Source organism: Balaenoptera physalus, assembly GCF_965194825.1.
Source record: "Balaenoptera physalus genome assembly, chromosome: 3".
Taxonomy (NCBI): domain Eukaryota; kingdom Metazoa; phylum Chordata; class Mammalia; order Artiodactyla; family Balaenopteridae; genus Balaenoptera; species Balaenoptera physalus.
The window spans coordinates 113,926,187-113,941,623 of NC_138890.1; the positions used below are offsets into that span (position 1 = coordinate 113,926,187).

General features: G+C 34.6%; 2 protein-coding genes across 6 annotated transcripts in view; one reads left to right on the top strand and one right to left on the bottom strand.

Annotated features, from left to right (window-relative positions):
* Nucleotides 1–15,437, top strand: part of LOC309659003 (uncharacterized protein) — a 162,358-nt gene that overhangs the window by 33,097 nt on the left and 113,824 nt on the right. The gene's annotated exons all lie outside the window — the stretch shown is intronic.
* Nucleotides 1–15,437, bottom strand: part of ZFYVE16 (zinc finger FYVE-type containing 16) — a 62,209-nt gene that overhangs the window by 29,820 nt on the left and 16,952 nt on the right. For 4 of the 5 annotated variants that reach the window (XM_082457999.1, XM_082457998.1, XM_082457997.1 and 1 more), the window contains 8 exons: nt 14,765–14,873; nt 11,858–14,127; nt 10,371–10,467; nt 7,466–7,627; nt 4,866–5,008; nt 2,895–3,324; nt 1,555–1,677; nt 528–683 (listed from right to left, as the gene is read on the bottom strand). In XM_082457999.1, the coding sequence (XP_082314125.1) occupies nt 528–683; nt 1,555–1,677; nt 2,895–3,324; nt 4,866–5,008; nt 7,466–7,627; nt 10,371–10,467; nt 11,858–14,127; nt 14,765–14,834 (3,451 nt within the window). In that variant the 5' untranslated portion in view covers nt 14,835–14,873. The remainder of the gene's footprint in view (nt 1–527; nt 684–1,554; nt 1,678–2,894; nt 3,325–4,865; nt 5,009–7,465; nt 7,628–10,370; nt 10,468–11,857; nt 14,128–14,764; nt 14,874–15,437) is intronic. The other variant, XM_082458001.1, reaches the window with a different exon arrangement.

Sequence of the window (15,437 nt, forward strand, 5' to 3'; positions counted from 1 at the left end):
CCATTAGTCACTCAGTAGCAGTCTCAGTTATGATCGACTGTTGCAGTATAACTGTGCTTGTGTTCATGTAACCCTTATTTTTCTTAATAATGGCCCCAAGGTGCAAGAGAAGTGTTGTTGGTAATTCGGATGTTCTCTTACTGTGACTAATTTATAAATTAAGCTTTATCACAGGTATGTATGTATAGAAAAAACAGTGTACATAGGGTTCAGTACCATTCGCGGTTTCAGGCAGCTAGTGGGGTCTTGGAACTTATCCCCCGCAGATAAGGGGGGATTATTGTGTAGACACATAAAGAGATCAAGAAGGTAAATATATTTTCACTTTTAAAATTAAAAAAACTATAAAGACACTAATTACATAAAATGTTAAATTTAAGGAGACTGAAAATGATGACAGAGCTCTTTTAAGTAATCAGCAATCTCTTCACAAAATAAATCTTTAGTACAGTTAGCACAGCCAAAAGCAAAAATGCCCTTAATTTATCCATCCCCTGGTCTGAACAGTTCAAAATAAAATGGTATACCTTTCAGAGCATCCTTATAAATGGTGATAAAGAGTCTGAAGATGTCCTTAGGAATAGTATCTTCACTTGGCAAACATAACAATAGAATAATAATTTCTGCCTGTCCCAAGCCATGCAATCCATTGGTTGAGAAGTACCAATATTTGTCTGAGGAATCTTAAGTGACAAAAGTGTACAACTATAAATGTCAACTTCCATTAACCAAAAAAATTAAATATAATTGTCCTTTGCATGAAGCACAACTTTTTAAACTCCTTAGTTTCCCAACATTCTCCTCACAAAAACTTTAAATTGAATTGTATGAGATTAATATAAAAAAGAGAAAGGATGAAAAATTATCTGATGGAGTCAGTTAATAAACAACAATAAAATAAAAGATGCACTAACAAGCTGAAATGTAGTGGGTAAGAATCAGGTTAGTTTCAAAGAGAATGAAAAGCTAACAGATGCATTATTGAGTATTGAGGACTATTTATTACTGAGAAATATTTACTTCCTTACTTTTAATTAAGTCTAGTGTCATTTACTTTAAAACTGTCTTTATTGTTACTAAATCAGGATTCTTGCTTATCTCAATTACCAAATTTCAATTTACCTAAAACCTATATGAAATACGGTCAGCTGGGGAGATTGGGATTGACATATATATACTAATATGTATAAAATGGATAACTAATAAGAACCTGCTGTATAAAAAAAATTAATTAAATAAAATTCAAAAATTCAAAAAAAATATATATATACATGGTCAGCTGTATCATGAGCATCAAAATACAGCTTGTTATAAGCCCATGGCCTTAACCTAGGACTGAATGAGGGACACTAATAAAAATCTTTAAGCTATTACTTCAAGTCCCACTGCATATAAAACTGCAAAATTTATTTATATTAATATTTGGCTACAAAAACCAATATCCAATACTGCTTATTTTTCACCATTGACCGTCAAAATTTAACCTGACAGTGTAATTAATTATTCAGAAATCCTGCTTACCAATTAGGCAAAGAAAGATGAATCATTACTTACAAAATGCTAACTGGACATTCACAAGCAGATTAGCATTTAGGACAAATGTAACAGGACAAAAACCTTCGCCTTCAAGAAGCAAAATGATCTGCTTGTGAGATGGGTGTTCTTCTATTACAGGCACTAAAACATGAAAATAATATATTAATTAGAATAAACATGTCTTCCTGTTAAATATGCCTATAATGAAAAAAACAGATTTATAAATCCACCAATGGCTTAATCACATTTAAAAGCAAAAGCAAACACGTTTTATAAAATCAGTCAACACCTGGACAACTGTTATATACTAATTTTTACTTTTCAATTTATGTAAAGATATTAATATTATAATACATATAAATCCTGATCAATTATATTATATATAGTCTATGGACAAATATGTTAATTAAACAGCCTATTGATACAATTTTAGCACCTTTAAAGTTTTAAAACAAACGTTTTTGTAAAGTGGACTCCTATCTGCCAGCCACTCCAATTATAAATTATGAAATTTACAGCTGTGAAAGTAGTCTAGACCCAAGTTGTTGTACATGCTGCTTGCTGCCATAAGCCTTATGTCAGTGACAAGTGGTGAATAAAGAACTTGACAACCAACAGGAAAATATACATGGCATGCAAAGAACAGGGCTTAAGGTATTTTTGCCACTATCAATAGGATCATGAAATGGCTCCTACTTTCAGAACAGAGATCCTAGGCTTCATTCCCCTACATTATCATGCACAGAACATAATCATTTCATGTAAGATTCAGCATAATGCCTAGGGTAACAAGGATATATCCCTAGGGAACTACTCCAAGGTGGGAGGTAGCCACAGAATCTCCAGATTAGAAAGGACCTTAAAGACCACCTAAGTTCTCTTCTTTTACAAAGGAAACTGAGGCCCAAGAGATTAAATTACATGCTTCCAGTCATACGTGTATTAAGTAGCAGATGAGGAACTAAAATTCCTAGCTTTGTCATCCAATCCAATATTCTTTTCTTTGGGCACTATGTTCCTTAAAAAAAAAAAATGATATGGAGTCAAAACTAATACAGGACTAAAAGTCTATGAATTTCCCTGTTGTATTGGACTTTTGCCTTATTTTAAATTAGGGACCCAGATGAGATAAGTGAATCACATTCAAATCAACTCAAAAGGTCAGATCTTTTTAGAATTTGTTTTTATATAGTAAGACTTTTTGTAGACTGGAGTTCCATGCCATCATACATATTTCAACCACACTGTCTAAATTTTAAAAAATACATTTTATATATCACAGACAAAATTCATCAATATATTCTTCTTTAAAAAAAAAAAAAAAGCTCCTTTTTAAATTTAAATAACTGCTATCCTACCTGATCCCTTTTCTCCAGATGCAACCAGAAGAGGAGGCAAGCTGTCCTCATCATCAGGTAGAAGACTAATCTTATTGCAAACATTCTTGTCAATACCACACAATAACCTATAATCTGAAATACTAGCAACAGGTACATGACTGTTAACCAAGACACCAGTAGGACTTGATAGGCCCTCAATTTCTGCAAAAACATCATCATCTAGTGTAAAAGAGCCAGAAGTAGGCAGCCCCTCAGTTCCTGTGTTTGTAGGCAACCCCTCAGTTCCTGTGTTTGTAGGCAACCCCTCAGTTCCTGTGTTTGTAGGCAGTTTTTCCACAGATGGAACCTGAGAAATAGGACTTCGAATTATCTCATTTCTTATATCGCCTGTCTCACTGTTTGGTTTTTCCACTGTAGTAGAATGGGCATGATCCACTGTGCTTATCATCTGTAAAATATGGAAACCAAAAACCCAAATCAGTTCATAGTTTCTTTCTTCAGAAGCCACATTTCCCAAGAAATAGTACCATTTTGGTTCTTTAAATTCAAGAGCACAGGTTTAGCTTTACTCTATGCTCAGGTAGGTATTTATGACTAATTTTATAGACTGGAAAAAGGAGGCAAGGAGAACTTCAGGATCCTATACCATACCACAAAGTGAGCACACTTAGTTCAACTCAAGGCACTCCTCCTCCTAATAGACAAAAAAGCCTGGCTGGGGGGTGGCAAGGGAGAGGAAGAAGGGAGAAGGCAGGGAGGGGAGCGGTTAGGAAGCAAAATGGTAGACATACTTCACAACAGTAACCACCTAGAATAAACTACACCTCAAGTCTGCTTCAAGTAAGCCCCTTTCTTTTTAGACTGGCCAAACCTAAGTCAATAGAGAACTGTTTATGAACTCAAGTAATACTAGCCTCTATAGAAATTCCAATTTGTTAAAATATTGATTGAGGGTAGGTGCTAGCTAAGAAACATACTTCTGGTAATTAGAGCTACTTGTAAAAACTAGCTCGTGAACTCTTACTGACAAACAACATAAGTTTATATGGTACGTGAACTTGAAGAGAGCAGGATACACATCCATCTTGTCTGATGTATCTTTACCCAATATAAACCAGGTAACTGGCTCAGAGGAGAGGCTCAATATATATTTGTTTAATGAATAAAAAAGTATTCCTACTTCATGTGTTAATACTTGCTTTTATGAGTATTTTGCTACTTTACAATGAGAGTTATTAGTGGGCTGGGATTCTATATTATGTATCTTCTATTTAACACCTAGGACATTTGTATAAACATAAACATAAATACTACCATCAGGTACTTTACTGAATATTTGAAAATCATTAAACAAATTAGTCTAAATTAACTTACTAAATCTCAGTTCTATTTCCCCATACCAGTGGTTCTCAAAATGTGGTCCAGGGATCTCTGGGGTCCCCAAGACCCTTTCAGGAAGTCAGTGAGGTCCTAGGATTTTCTTCATATAATTTAACTAAAACATATCACAACAGACTGACTTCAGAAGTAGATGTGAGAATCTATCTTCTATTAAGCCAGACGTTAAAGAAATTCGCAAAAATGTAAAACAATGTTATTCCTCTCACTAAACTTTTGTTTCAAAAACTTTTCATTAAAAATATTATTTCTATTAATTTAATGAGTTTATTTTTTAATTAATTTTTAAAATGTTTGTCAATTTTATATCAGTAATTATCAATAAACATAACCCACATAACCTATAGTTCTTTGGGGTTCTCAATAACTTTTAAGAGCATAAAGGGTCCTTAGATCAAAAAGTTTAAGAATCACTGCCTTAAACTGACATTAAAAAAAGGTAAAATCTAAAATATATTCATACATCATATGCTTCTCATTTTATGAAGCTCAAAGCATTTAAAAAAAAAAAGTACTCTAAAAAATCACACAAGGAATTTCTTACAAAATAAAACTTTATTAAATTAACAAGTCATTCTTTAGATTCCTTACCAGTGGCACATCAGGTAAGAGAGGACTAAAGTCTTCAGAACATCTTTTACTTCCAGATGATAATTTTGTTGTATCTGCAACTTCGCCATTGGGCAATATACCATCGGCAAACCATACTCTCTTCTGTTCTTTGGAGCATAATCCTAGAATCAGTTTAAAAAGTAAAGCATTTTAATTTGATAATATTGCAATGATTTAATACTAAATGGGTCAGGATACATTTTCAAAAGCTTTTTGCTAACCATTGGCAAGCCCTGCATTCTCAGGGTTTCAAGGCCTAGAGAAATGGCCTTTTGTGATTCATCTACCCAGAGTAGAAGTTCTTTTCTAATTCATACAAAGGCAGGGCTGGCCCTAGGAATCCCGTACTCAGAAAAAGAGTGGACAGGAGAGGTTAAACCTTAAAGACGTTGAAGGCAGATTTAAAGCCTATATTATTAAGGCTAACTTTGTGAGTGTGGAATAAAATTTAGAGACTAAGGCACAGGGAGGGAAAATGGAATAGACCAGAGCATGGTAGACAAGCAAAGGGAAAAAAGTATGAAGAACAGAAGAAAGAAGCATAAAAAGTCTAAAAAAAGAAACAGGATCACTTGTGCATCAGAGGTCATTTCCTACTTTTAACTTACTTAACAAGAGAAGCATAATATGCTTTGTTCTTATAATGTTGATATTGAAATTTATTAATATTTATTAATATTTTCCTTTCAAATTTGGAGGAAATAACTAGATGTCAGCATAAATATTTGTTCTCTTTTATTAAAAAGCATCCATGGAGGAAAGTTATGAAAATTCCTGCCAGATGATTTTAGAACATATAAACATCAAAAGGACCAACATCTACCTTCCATATCATAATACAGATAACACTGAAAAAATTGGAATCATATATGTATAATTTTTGCAACATGGGTGGACATATTAAATAAGGTATCTTTCTTGTATTTGCAATACTTTATAATTTAATAATTTTAAAAGTCAATATAAGAGAATAAATATTTTTAAAAGCAGATTCATTCATCTTTAGAGCTATAATATACAACCATATATGCTGAAAGTCATTATTTAAGTCATAATGATAAACAGAAAATAGCTATTAAGTGAGAAATAAGTGAAATCCAAAATAGTTGACAGAAATACTTGAATTTGTCACTAACTGACAATTACAGTTATTTTCTAGCATGTTACAGACTAATAGTTTATTTTTAAGAGTGTACACAGGCTTACTGAATAGCACAGGGAACTATACTCAATATTTTGTAATAACCTATAAGGGAAAAGAATCTGAAAAAGAATAGATATATATATGTATATGTATAACTGAATCACTGAGCTGTACACCTGAAGCTAACACAACATTGTAAATCAACTATACTTCAATTTTAAATATTAAAAAAATAAATAAAAAGTCTACACAGGCTTTACTCAAGATCCTAAACTACAATAGGCTGTAAAAAAAACAGAGAGCCCAAAGATTTTTTAAATCTTTAGAAGTTTGTTAAAAGATTTAAGAAACATTTTTTATTGTGGTAAAATATACATTTAAAAATAGATTTTTAGGGCTTCCCTGGTGGCGCAGTGGTTGAGAATCTGCCTGCCAATGCAGGGGACACGGGTTCGAGCCCTGGTCTGGGAAGATCCCACATGCCGCGGAGCAACTAGGCCGGTGAGCCACAACTACTGAGCCTGCGCGTCTGGAGCCTGTGCTCCGCAACAAGAGAGGCCACGACAGTGAGAGGCCCGCGCACCGCGATGAGGAGTGGCCCCCGCTTGCCGCAACTAGAGAAAGCCCTCGCACAGAAACGGAGACCCAACACAGCCAAAAATAAATAAGTAAATAAATAAATAAATTTTTTTTAAAAAATAGATTTTTAAGGAAAGGGAGACATGCCAATTATTTACCTATTGTCTCTCAAACCCAAGCCCACCCTTCCACATGGTGCTCCTTGATGCCAGGCTGGAAGTTTGGAAAGTGCAACGCCCAGACCCCCTTGCTAGTTGGTTCTGGTCACGTTCCAGCAGTGACAGGCACTGGTTGGAGACTGGAAGGTGGGAACAGAAGGAATTCTTTCTGTTTCTAGTTCCTGCCAGGACTTATGCAGCAGCGGCACCACCAGATATACCCACATGTCCTGTGATCTTCAGTACTTCTTACATCAAGCCTGGGACACTCTTTCCGTCATCTGAACACCAACCCTGTTAGGCTCCTTGATGGTCCCAGCATTTGCCACTTTGTGTTCCTCTAGAAGTCACAGTACCAGTCATGTGACGTGGTACCGTAATCCCTGAATACTAGGTCTGAGAACCAAGCATCTCTTGGTGTTCCTGCACGGGGTTCTAGTAATACTGCCTCTCCCTTTGCATTCTCCCAACCCTAGGGATGGTGGTTGCTTCCTGTACTTACTAATCTCTGAGTCACTTGAGCATGCCCTTTTTGTTCTTCTACCCTTCTAATGTATATGTATAACCAGTTCCCTGTATTAAATTCCTTCTGGTAGCTAGTCTGGTTTCTCTTTTCTCACTAGATCCTGTCAATACTAGAAAACTTCTACTTTGATCATTTATCTTTAATATTAGACAGAACATTTTCTTCAAGTTACCTTCAACACTTGGTTGTTTAAGTGCTGAGATTGGTAAAGTTGTAGGTGAAGATATACTGGATGTTTGAGTCTCCTGAAGAGGCTGGATGTTGGTACATTCATCAGAATGATTAGATTTAAGATTAGAACCAGTTGGACTCATCATCCTTTCAAATGCCTGAGCTATAAAGGGAAAAAAAACTTGATCTCAGGTGTTTTGGAATTTCAAAGTAAATCATGATAAATATTCTATTTTTCAAGTTGTAAGGAGAAAGAAATTAATGGCTAACTAAGAAGTGGCACTTGGCAAAGATAATATCCTTACTTTAGTTGGCAGCACTCCACTTCAGTATAAGCTACCAATTAGTTATTTCAATATAATTTTGGCATATATTTGATATCTAAAGAAAATCATTGCTATTTAATATGACCATCTGATTTTGCCCTTGTACTCCTACAGTCTATTTCCAATATAGTTCCTAGTGATTCTTTTAAGACATAAATCATAACACATCATTCTTCTGTTTAAAATCCTTTAATGGCTTCCCAACAAGAATGAAAATTTAAGTTGTTACAGTGGCCCACAAGACCCTGCATAGTCTGCATTTCTACCTCCTCTGCTTTCCCAGTTAGCTGTCTGACATCGTTTCTCACTAAAATCCTACTTGCTCATTAGAATCCAGCCACTGAGGCCTCCTTGTTCTTCAACAAGGGAAGCAAGCACTGTTCTAGCTTAGGGTCTTTGCTCTTACTATTCTTTCTGCCTGGAAAGTTCTTCCACATGGCTTTATTCTCTCACTTCCTTCAGGTCTCTGCTTACACATCATACTATCATAAACCCTTATTCTGACCACCATTTAAAATTACGACCTCTTGCCACCAGTCTGTTACTATCTATCCCTCTTATACTCTTTTATTTTCATTTAGAATATTATCACCATCTGATATTCTCTTTGCTTTCTGTCCACGTCTCCTCACATTCATAAGGTCCATGAGATCAAAAGCTCCATAAGAACAGGGAATATATTTTGTTCTCAGCTGGAGTTCCAAAGCACAGAACAGTGCCTAAATACTGATGAATGATTTTTTCATCCAAATAACATGGAACAGCACTGGTACCTCTCCCTTCAGCACTTCTCCAAACTGATCTGCTATAAATGCTGCCACTACTACAACAACCTTCCTCAAGTGCCAATGAATTAGCACCCTCATGCAATGGCTTCCGCTAACCAAGTAAAATCCAAACACAGTACTTTGAGTTTCAAAGTAATTTCCAACTTCCTCTAAGTTTATGTAATGGCACTCACATGCATGCTTCTTTAAAACTTATACAGTCTCAGCACAACTTCCTCATTGTCCACAATCTCTAATGAAACTATCTTTTCTTCTTTGTGGAATTTGCCTTATAACCCTTGAGCCATCTTTCTCCTCTTACTAGTAACATTATTTTAAATGATCATGTCTACTGTTTTCAACCCTAAAGTTGGAGTTAAAATAACTTTTATTTACATTTTCCTGCAGTGTATAAATTAATGATAAACAGAGCCATAAATGAAATTACATGCTATAAGATATCAAAACAGAATAAATAAAACAGATAACTAAATAAATAAATCCATTCCAAATATTTTCTTTGATAAACCAATGCTTGATCTCACTATCCTACTAAGTCTCTTCAGTGACTATATCTTCTCCTCTCCTGGATCCTTATGGTCAATATGTTTTAATGTTCACCTAAAAATCTGACCTGTCAACTCAAATAATGTTTCAAATCTTCATGGCTGTTTTATTTTTTAAGTGGGGAGAGATAATTATGTGGGAACTTGCTCTAAGATTTCTTAACTCTAGCAGGTTGCTTGGCTAACAGCACCAGCAGTAGTCTTAAAGGCTACTGAAACAGCATAAGCAAAAAACAAAACAACTACAAGCACTTAAACTAAATTCTTCATAAACACTGGTGGTAATATGGAAATATAAGAAGATTTACACTCTATTATCTTCCAGAGCAGAGGTCAACAGCAGGGAGTAAAGCAGCTTACCTCAGGCTAACAGACTCACATCAGAGCTTTTTGAAGAATTGCTGAAAAAATTTATCTTCATTCAAAAGAGAAAAACAAATTATTATCAGGTATTTATTCTCCTGGCTAACAGGAAGCAGCACCTGAGCTAGCGCACAGGCCTGGTCTTAAAAGTCCCAAGTAATATTTGCTGGGAATTAAACTGTCAACAAATCTTTGAAAATGCCAAGAAGTACTCAAAAGAACAAACGTGTATTTGAAGAAAAAAACACAGACACACAAAACTGTGAGAACTCAAGTAAGATTATTGCTGATAACAGTAAGCTAGCTAGGGAGCCAGAGAAACAATGGGAAACATATACAAACAAAATTCTAAAATTGAGAAGGGAAAAAAATATATAAAAGACAAAAATGTGCAAATAGTGTGACAGTCCTATGAATTTATATAAAAATTATAAATATTATACCTTATCTTTTATTCCCACTTTAGGTTGTAATTTTCTATAAGGTGGGAACTATTATCTTGCCTTATGCTATTAATATGTAAGATTATATACTATTTATTGGTAGATATTCTATAAATGTTTAGATTAAGATGATGAGGATGACAATGATGGTGACAAAAACAAATAGGCAGATGAAATGCAGTATTTAGGGACTTGGTACCTGTTAAAAGTTAATGAACTGCCACTCCAGAAACTGAATGCTTCCTTTCCACACTGGTAGTAATAATTGTGAGAGTGGAACAAAAAGAAGAGAAACCAAGCCTTGGGATGTCTCACCTAAGCCAGATAAGTCAACACTAGGTCCTTGCCTTAAGAAAATAAAGAAGTTTATCTTTGTCACAATCCAGTTGTTTTTAAGATATATTCAATTACTGGAAGAAGATATGTCAGGTTAATACTCACCTTTACTAATAGTCTCATAGCAGACTACACATACTCTTGCTTCCTTTTCTAGATACTGCAATTTACACTTCCTATTACAACAGACACCGCAAAATACCTATAAAGGACAAAATATCAAATGTGATTTTGTTTCAAGCATGTTTATACCAACTGGAGGCAGGGGGAGGAGAGACCCGAACTCTAACCAAAAACCATTTTTCTGATTACATAAACAAGTTTTCTAATCACCATAATCATAGGTAATTATTAAATGATTCTTTTTATTTTTATTATTTTACTTAAATGAGGTTTCTGTAATTTAAAATTGTATCTCTGATGAGAATTCCTTTAAATCAATTATGTTAATTGGAAGGGAACAAAAACTTTCTTAATGAATAAGTTCATAACTTAAAAAGCTTTCTGTGGTCCTTTACAACTTTTTTTTTTTTTTAACTTTTTGGCCACACTACGCTGCACGCGGCATCTTATTAGTTCCCCGACCAGGGATCGAACTTGTGCACCCTGCAGTGGAAGCACAAAGTCTTAACCACTGGACCGCCAGGGAAGTCCCCCTCCTTTACAACTTTTAAAAGGAGAATGTTATTCAAAAAAGAAACAGACTCACAGATATAGAGAACAAACTAGTGGTTACCATCGGGAGGAGGAAAGTGGGGAATGGCAAGATAGGGGTAGAGGATTAAAAGGTACAAACTACTAAATATAAAATAAATAAGCTACAAGGATATATTGTACAGCACAGGGAATATAGCCAGTATTTTATAACTACAAACGGAGTATAATCAGCACAGGGAATATAGCCAGTATTTTATAACTACAAACGGAGTATAATCTTTAAAAACTGTGAATCACTATGTTCGATACCTGAAACTTTCATAATATTGTAAATCAACTATACTCAATTAAAAAAAAAAGAAAAACAAGTAGAATGTTATTTTTCTAAAAGAGAGTAGGGTTGATCTGAGACTAACATATTACTGGAAAATGCTGAAAAAAATGCAATGTTATTTCTAGAGGCAACTCTTAGAGTCCATAGACTATTAAGATAGTCAGAACACAAATGAGGTCACAGCTTCAGTGTTCTGAACCTTGTGCAAGCCAATCTGCTTGTTTTCTCAGTGTTTACCTCAAGTATCGAGCGTAACACTAGCTGCAGAGTAGTCTTGAAATTAAGTATTCAAGGATAAACTGGAAGCTGACTGAATTCCGTACATCCGACGTGTTCATGTTAGAGAATGAAACGTATTCTTAGATTTCACAAAAATTAGTGTTCCTCATTTCCCAGTATGTAATACCCATGACAATGTGACATTTATTCAAACCTCAAGCAATCTGTAAAATGACAGTGCTTTATACACTTCCACGTAGGTGAAAAACGATGATTTTAAACTAACTGAATCTTGTAATCATCTCTTAATCAGCTTTTTGTCACCTTAAATTTCATTTAAAATGTCTCAAAAGAATAAAAGACAAAGATTTTTATAGCTTACTTTTCCACATGCTCGGCAGTGATGTCGCCGTTTCGTAAAAGTAAATTTGACTTGGCAGTTCATACAATTTGGAGCTTCTGAATCAGGAACCCAAGTAGGTTGTTTCTGGCCCAAAACAAGACCTTCTTTGCAAGTGTTTGCAGGCAGAGATTCTTCATTTGCAGTTACAAAACTGGATCCACCTTCAAAATTACTTTCTATATCAATGTAATTAGAATTGAAGCTAACCTGAGGATCAGTCACAGAATCTATAGCACAGGTGGTTGGAACAATGGTATTTGCGACTCTGGGTTCACTTTCAGGCATATTTGGAACATCCAGCTTATTTGGTTCCTTTGAACTCCTTGTTCTTGATGGAACACTAAACAGTTGCTTAGGTCTGGCGCCTCCAACGTGAACAGACTGACTGTTACTATCAGAGACTGATAATTCATTTGTAATCTCAGACTTACTGCTAGATAACACTTGTTCAACTGGAATTGTACTTTTTTCCCCTAAAGAAAGGCTACCATTTTCTGCTGTATTCTGTTTATCAACCGTTTCGCAAATCATATTAATACCAGGACTTTCCCCAGTAGCTCCGGCTTCAGCATTGAAATATATATTATCGACATTTCCATCATCTAGGCCTTTCATATCTATCTGATTCATCTGAGATTTTGAGTCACTTACATTTTCTTCAAATGATTTTATGTTACTAGGCTGAAGATACTGTTCAGTTAGAAAGGCATCAAGTTCAGCATCAGTAATTGGTGCACCACTTTTCATGCCTTCATCAATATTAAAGTAATCCAAGTCTTGTCCATTGATATCATTGTTTGAAAAAGTGAAACCTTCACAACAATCAGGAGATTCTGGGGCATTAGCACCAGAAAGCTCTATTTGAGATTCTGCAGCTGTAGAAGAACTGGTGTTATCAGGGTAATCCAAAGACTCAACTCTAACTACCATCTGGTTAGAATCTACCTTTCTATCTCCCATCTTTTCAATTAATGGCTGATGAGGTATGTTTTTACATTTTTCCTGTTTCAAAAGATCAGTCTCCTTCAAAGGTTCCCCACCTGAAGTCATATTCTTCTGTATTTCTTCATGCACAGTCACTGCATCTTTTATATTATCTTTATATTCATTCTGGGGTAAACAATCACCATGAGCTTTATTTTCAATGAATGATCCACACAAAGACCCAGGTACTGGAAGACAGGACAATGAGGAATATGTATTTTCACTTGAAACATGTAAAGTTGAAGCAGAATCTTGGATTTCATCTTTATTATCTTTAAGATCTAGATTTCTTGAGTCTTCTTTTGCAGATTGTTTTATAAATATAGCAGTCCTACCTTCCTGAAAGGAAAAGTCAGGTAACTTGAAATTTTCATCTCTTAAATTTGAATCATTTAAGCATAAACCTCCATTTTTTGGAAGACTGCAAGACAAAGCACTCGTGCTGCCTCCTTCTTTTAAACATTCTGGGGCAGCTATGACTGGCACATCTACCTCCTCTTTTACCAAACAGCCATCAGCTTTTACTAATTCACATGGCTGGTTCTTGTACTGTAGGTGGTCTTTGGCATCAAACATTTTGGAACTTTGTTGAGTCAAAGCAGATGGCATGTTAAAATCAACAACTGTCTCTAACTGATTAGAGATCTTTTTATCCTCTAAATTTTCTTTTCCGCTGTAATTACACGAATCTGAAAGTGTCGTATCTACTTTCTTACCAAATTCTTTAGTTCCACTGATTTCTCTGTTTTGTAATTCAGAACTGACATTCTGTTCCTCTCTGACTGTATTATTACCATGGTCTGTTGAAGAAACACAGAAAGTTTCTGACACTGAAGATAAATCCAATCCAATCAAGGAATCTGCACTAGACTTAAAATCATCTGGCAATAATTTTTTAATATCTTCTTCACTATTAGTTACATGAACTAAGTTACCCATGTCACTTATCAGATCACAGACAGGTTTACTACATCGTCCCACATATAGAGGCTGGATTTCATCTGAAGTGCCACCATCCACAGAAGAAAGGAGATCAAGTCCTGTTACGTTTTTTTCGTTTTGTATAGAAGTTAGTCCCTCAAGTGTTTTTTCATTCAGGGCAATTTGATTTGTTTCATAGCCTGTTTCTGATGAGGCACAACAATTAATGCATTGTTGATCCTTTGGTAGCAGTGAAGTTAGCTGTGAGGAAGCCAACTCTGAAGAGACTGAATAGTGGTTAGAATCATATGAATTTTGTGCATCTTGGAGATAATCTTGTTCATCTAATTAAAATAGAAATATAATGTTAGTCAGGAGACCCAAATCAAAATTATTACAAAGATGTTATGGTTTCTATGACTTCTAAACTTTTTTTTAGACCAGAAATATATTATTCTCCTGCAAAATAGTAATAACCTCCAAAATTATTTTCACTTGGATTTAAACTACTTGGGGTTTTTACTTTTTAATGTAGATGTCATAATATGATAGAAATTCTACCCAAAATAACTCAGTTGCACTATAAAAACCAGACTAAGGAAGAGCTGAAAAACAATCTAACTTCTTTGTTCTGCCCTCCAGTTTCCTAGTCTTCATCCTAAGATGAGGAATATACTATCTTTCATAGTAATGAAATACCAATTAATATAGAACTTTCAGGTTGCTTTCAGCTGGTTCGTATGGTGTTTTTAAAGGTCTTTCTTTTACCTAAATGTGTATCTGGAGAGAAACTTCTACCTTTCCTACTTCTATTTCTGGCTATTGGTTCTATGCAGTATAAGAATACACTAATTCATTATAATAAGTGAATGTTTTACAGAAGATAACCATGTGACCAAAACTGAAACCAAGTTCTGCTAAGAGTACTAATTATGGACATTTTAAAATTACATTAATGGTAAAAATGAAAAATTGACAAACCTGGATTCTGTTCAAAATCATCAAGGAGTTTGTCCAAGTCACTGACTGCTGCTTTAAAATAACTGTCCATCCTACTTGTAGACTTACTCAGAATTTAATTCTTGTGTGCCTAGAAAATACGAAGTATGATAGTTCATTTAATTCTCTGACATATAAATATTATACCATGTACTGCATAACAAGAAACACAGCCAGGGAATAGACACAAATAAAATTTAAGAGTATTGCTTTGAAGAATCTGTTATTTAGTTGGGGAAATTCCTCTATATATACAAAAATGACATGAAAACAAACTCTAACAACATAACATGCATATGTAAACTATTTAAAATTTAAAACACTTATCTAAATAACTCATGGGTCAAAGAATGCATAGTTGAAAGCTATAAATAGTTGTAAGTACCACGTATCAAATAATATAAAATATACTACACACAAATAAAAATACTGCATGTAAAAACTTGTGAGATTCAGCAAAAGTGAATACTTAAAGACAGATACCTAGAGACTTAGATGCTTATACTAGAAAAAAAAGAATGAAAACAAGTAAGCTAACAGCAGAAATTAAAGAAATAGAAAACAAGCATATGAGAGAGGTACAAGAAAACTAAAAGTTAGTTTTATGAATCAAGTAGGTGAACCTCTGATCTGTGGCAGGAGCTCCATCAAATAA